Raw genomic sequence first — 6,036 nt, forward strand, 5'->3', positions numbered from 1 at the left:
TTTCTATAATATGAAATGATACAACATCACAATCTTCAGAGTTACAGCAATTCAAATGATGAGCCCATCAGTTGATACACCAAGTCAGAGAAACTCCATATGCTTGAAATGGATACATACATGGGGCCATTAGAAAAACTTGCCAAATAATAATGTCAAAATTCAGCTCTGCATTACGAAATCGCTTTATAGAACTTGAAAGTTGAACCAAACAAAACTTATTATCAGCTAGAGAAGACAAACGGACACAAACATAACTAAATTAAAAGGGAATTTATAGATCAGATATATAAACCACAAAGTGTAACGAAAGCAAGACAATCCCATAAACAGGAATTTATGAAACTTCAAACATCAAGACACAGTTATATTCATATTAACCATGGTAATAATGGAAAACCAAGATCTGATCTAGTACCTAAATTCACATATAAATAGTTTGCAGCTTCTTATTTCTTGGCTTTGTTTGCATCCCCAGTTCCAGCTCCAGCTGAACCTCCAGCTCCAGCAGCTTTCTTAGCTTGCTTCTCCTGGAGTGCCTTTCCATCTCTATACATTAATTCAAAGCCAGGATCAATCAAATTCAATTCTTAAAAAAAAAAAAGAAACTAATCCAGAGATACAAAGTTGATAAACAAAAACAAACAAACCTTTCACGGCGTTGCTCAGGGGTCAATCCATCATCTTTGCCCTTTGCCTTTCCACCAGTTCTGGCGGCAGCTCTCTCCCTATCCTTTTCTCTCTGATTTCCACGTTTGTTTGAATTAAAGATAAACCATAATCAAATTTGAAACAATCAAGTGAGATTAAACCAAACCCAGACCTAAAAAATCATATTCAATCCAAAAAAAAAAACTAAAATCCCATCAGATGTAACAGATTAGGAATGCTTCAATAAAAATTTAACCCCAAAACTACTAGATTCTTATAAAAACATCAACTTCAAAGAAATAAAACAATAAAAGAATCAATTAAATAAGTTAAAGGATATGAGTCATTCTGAAGCAGCTTTCGAAGGAGATCTCCTAACACAAAACCCTGCAAAATTTCACAAGAACGTTGGAAATCACAAAACAGTAACAAAAAAAAACCCTAAAAATAAGAGGAAATCCAGAGAAACAGTTACCTGAACAAGGTAGGAAGAGTTTTGACTTTAGTTTGAGATGAAAAAGAAGAGGATTTTTAAAGTGGTAGAAACAAAGAAATAGAGATCTGTGGTCGTCACTCTCCCGGCACTCTATTTCTGACTTTAGGCGCTGCAGGAGCACAACTTGTGCTTTTGGGACTTGGGTCGGTATAGGGTTAACCGGGACCACAGGCCAACATCCAAATCCAAAGACCAGTTTACTCAAGAAGGAAAATTAGGCTAGGAGCTTCTGGGATGGCTTGTGTGTGGGAGTAAGAAAATGGCTTGTCAATGTAGGAAACACATCTATTTTTTCTAAAAATTTTCTTCAACCCTAATTTCTCAAATTAATAGATAGCTGATGGATTTGAATAGACATCTTCTCAGTGAACATCTTTTGAGAGGTTCATTAAGAAGATGTCTACCCCTCTGAATAAGCATTTTTCTAATAAAAATAAATTTAATTTATTAAAAAATATTTTTTAACAAAAGATAAATATTTATCACAACAACATCTTTTTCTCATAATTTTTCATACAAACCCATTCAATAATCACATCTCAGAGTCAATACATTATCATCATCGATGATTAGATTTGTTATTAGGGTTTGTAACATAGGCAACGTACCCGAAAAAGAAATGAAGTGCACGGGGATTTGATTAATGTTTTATATTTTTCTCTGACCGTAAGAACAATAAAAGTGGAGGATAAGATCACATAAGCAGTTTGATTTATTTACATTTGTGCTAATTTGTTTGTTCATCTTCTTAGATGCACTGGTGCTATGCTTAATCATGGTATTGCTGTCTTTGAGTCATAGTCATCTATGTGACACCCCATATTACAGTATCAACAATGATGTGACTACATTCAAAGAAACGAAGATAGATCACAGTGAAACAAATACACAACGATGGTGGTTATTTGAAAATAAATGGGACAGGTAGACAAAAAAAAGGGGAGAAAACTATAACTGGGTTGGAGAACAATATTTTGTATTCCCTAATTTTAGAATAATTTGTTACCACGTGTGATTAAGGATGTCTTCCCGCATTGCCACCCGTGAAGCTGATCAATGACTATTGGAGAAGCTTTAAGGCCACACCCCTAACTGAGTTATTCATAATATCAAGCACTTAAATTAAAGAAGTTTAAATCTAGGGCTCAGATATTGTCAATCCCCTAACTAAATGATAGGCACATTTTTGTGCCTAATTTGATCTTGATTGTATATATTGTTGCCATTTGATTTTATACTTATTATGATATTTTATGTGTTTGTAGGAGTTTTTTGAGAAATAAACATTTTTGAAAAATTCGGCTCGAAAAGTTGTTAAATGCACCGGGAGGAAGAGTTATAGGCACCCACACTTTGGATAAGGGGCACCCCACTGCCATTCGCACCCAGACGTCGCTAAGGGCACCCCCTTCTTCATCACCGAGAATTCAGTTTTGGGGGGAAATTAAAATTTGTAATTGCATAACTTTCTGGTTCTGATTATGAAAAGCTTTGACCGGATTTTCTCGTGTCATGGATCGGTATAAGCCTGTTTCGGTTAAACAGGGAAACTATGTGTCATAATTCGAAAAAAAAGAGGAATATTTACCGATCGAAAGAAAACAGAGGTGGAAGGTTATTCTCAGATACTTTTGGTTTAAGTTTAAAAGTTACGTGGAATAAAAGGGAAGATATTTTGTTTTAATCAATGCTATCAAGACTTGAGGGTTTGATTTGAGGGTTCATAGAGGGGTGATCGAGGAGTTTTGGTTCAATTAGGTAGCCACAAAGATCAACGGGAAAAGTTGCAGAGACTTTTCTCTTCTGCTGCGAAGAAGACAAGCTGAAGAACACAAGATCGAAGAAGCGTGTCGCAGAAGCAATCGTATATTCAACAACAGAAGATATTTGTCGTTGTTCATTATTGCTTGCTAAAGACTGGCAACAACTTACACACCTACCTTTAGCAACTGCTATTTGCAACTGTTTCACTGTTTTTCTCTTCTTTCACATTTGTAAACACTTTTTGAGCAATGGAAAAATCTTTTGAGCGTGTTTTCGACATGAGAAGCTAAACCTCAACACTGGGATGACGGAGCAAGCCATATTTCATGCGCGTGGTAATTATATTTAATTATTTTATGACTTTTTGCATTAATTATTAATCAGTTTATGATTTTTACTGAATGGTTATGATTTCAATTGATGGGTCATGCTTAGCTTAAGCATGTGATGTCTCATGCTTTCGATTTACAGTCATCGGTTTCAAAAATCTACTTTGGCAAAGAATCAGAGTCCATATTTTTATTATTTGAGCTATAATTGTCTAGAGTTAATATTTGAACCATATGAATATGAAGTTTGGTGGAATCCTGAGTCCCAGTTTCTCGTAATATTGTTATTATCATCCACAGTTTTTTTATTTAGAATTAGGGCTAAAATCAATCATCACAAGTATGAGTTGAACTAATCTTTTTACCACTTTACAACAACAATCAAAAAATCCTACCACTAAACAAAATATAAATACTTAAAGGTCTAGACAAATAAAGCTCCCTCGTTGAACGGTGAGGAAATCCTGGCTTCCTATTGACCAATATAAGCCTTTTGTGGCTTTTGTGAAATGAGAGATTTGGTGAGGACACTTGGCAACGTATAATTGGTTTAAAATTTACAAACCCAAAAGGAAAACTTAACTTACCATGTTTTGAATTTTATGGAAGTCCATATTCAATTTGAAGACGAGTACCTGGTCCTTTTATATTAGGAATTTATTTCCAAATTAATACATAAAGGGAAGAAAAGAAAACCCACATATTTTCTACGAAAATAAAAGGAAAACATATTTTCTTTTCTCCACTTATTTGATGCATCGAGACGGGACGAGGCGACACCAAATCACAATTACATCTCCATGGGGCAGGGCGAAGCACCACACACACCAAATCAAAAATATAGTTAAAAGAAAAAAATGCTCGATACATAGCACGGGCACTAATCTAGTTTAAACTTAAGCCTCTAACTATTAAAATATGGTAAACTATTGTCCCTACCTCCAACCACCACCACCCACCGACACCCAACCACTGTCGCCGCCGACCACCACCACCTTCCATCGCCACATACGACCACCACCACCACCACCATCAATATCTTCCACCACCACCATTGGCCACCACCACCACAACCGCCACCAACCACTGCCGTCGGCTCCCATATGATGTGTATTTCTCAATAACATATCCATATACATGAAACAAGTATACATGTGTATGCATGTGTACTCAAAAATTACACATGCACATGCTCGTGTATCCAGAAGTTACACATTTATATGGCGTGTGTAATGAGATCTGTATTAAACATCCATATGGCATATATATCCAGAAGTTACACATGCATATGGATGTGTACTCAGCAGTTACACACCAAAAAGAAACATATATATATATAACATACATGAATTGCTTTAATAGTCATTTACAATAATTTCTCCATTTATGAATTAAAGTATTAAGTTGTTATTGAACACAATGAACAAGTTGCAACAATAGATATGTAAAATAAAATCCAAAAAACAAGGCACTACATCCGATAATAGAAATGTTCTGTCCCTTCTTGGCTTTCTCGATTCCAAAATGTTTGTGAAAAGGCGGGGGTACTCAAATATACCTCAAGCTAAAACTTTTCCTACCTATAAGTCCTTTCTCCGAAAGTGATTGTCTATGGACTGAGTCGAGACAATACAACTAATCGGTTCACACTTCGTGTGATCGTCTATGGATACGAGATCGAGACAATATAACAACGAAGTATGTTTACTTGATACAAATGTTCGGACTTAACTAAACACAATAGGATTTCTTATCAAGCAAATATGAATTAACGTTTGTGTAATTTACTTTAATTATAATAAAACAATTATAATACGGAAAATAAAAGTAAATGACACAACAAGATTTTGTTAACGAGGAAACCGCAAATGCAGAAAACCCCGGGACCTAGTCCAGAATTGAATACTCTCAGGATTAAGCCGCTACACAAAATTACACCTAACTTCGTATAGTTGAGACCAAGTAACTAACCCTATAGTTCACTTAGTTCCAATCTGTATTCCCACGCCTACGACTTGTGAATAAGTCACATACTTGGAACAATCCATTTGGTTCGTATTCCAAACAATAAAGGAACAAGAAATCTGTTTGGTATCAACTCTATTCAACCAAGTGATATGATTCGGACAAAGGCTCTTCCGTTTATCTCAACATAAACTCCTTCGTCGGGTCTAGATCTATCTTATGTTCAATTACCCTAAGGTAATCGTTTAAGATTAAGTCAACAACACCTTTAATCCGAAGAACCGTGTTGATGTCGATCTACTCAATTAATCAATCCAATCTACCACAAGGGTAAACCGATTATTAATTGGATCCTCTTTTACCGAAACAAGTATTGTGCACACCAAATATTATAAAACCCAAGTCAGATCTTCAATATCTTCTTTGTCTTCAAATCTTCTTAAATCTTCAATAAAAACCTGCACACAATCACTTGAATCTCTTGTGATCAATCACGCACAGAACGGAGTCTGTTAACAATAGATTATCACAAGATCGTCTTTAGAACTAACAACAGTCTAAAGATCCTTGTCGAAACTCTGAACTAGTTTGAGTGAATCTTATATCAGAAGAGAAGATTCTCAAGAATAAACAAACTAGGTGCAATCATATTTCAACCACCGTTAGTCAATCTAATCAATCGAAAACAAAGATAAACCGCAATTATCTAGTTTCCCACCAACGGGTCGTGCTAGAGCTTCTCAATCCCAAAGAATACTTTAAAACGAGCGGCCGTAAGAGATTTCACTTAATTAGATTACTATCCTCTCTGATAGGCGGCCACACCAGTAA

The 6,036-nt window shown here is 35.5% G+C and overlaps 1 protein-coding gene across 1 annotated transcript; it reads right to left on the reverse strand.

The window, feature by feature from the left end:
* Positions 1-244: 244 nt before the first annotated feature.
* On the reverse strand, positions 245-1,278 carry LOC113296773 (small EDRK-rich factor 2-like). Its single transcript, XM_026545100.1, has 4 exons — positions 1,127-1,278; positions 992-1,038; positions 651-753; positions 245-549 (listed from the first exon to the last, which is right to left on the reverse strand). Exons 2-4 carry the CDS (start codon positions 996-998, stop codon positions 450-452), a joined length of 210 nt encoding a protein of 69 aa, XP_026400885.1. The 5' UTR covers positions 999-1,038; positions 1,127-1,278; the 3' UTR covers positions 245-449.
* Positions 1,279-6,036: the final 4,758 nt, after the last annotated feature.

The sequence above is a fragment of the Papaver somniferum genome, chromosome 7 (genome assembly GCF_003573695.1).
Source record: "Papaver somniferum cultivar HN1 chromosome 7, ASM357369v1, whole genome shotgun sequence".
Classification (NCBI taxonomy): domain Eukaryota; kingdom Viridiplantae; phylum Streptophyta; class Magnoliopsida; order Ranunculales; family Papaveraceae; genus Papaver; species Papaver somniferum.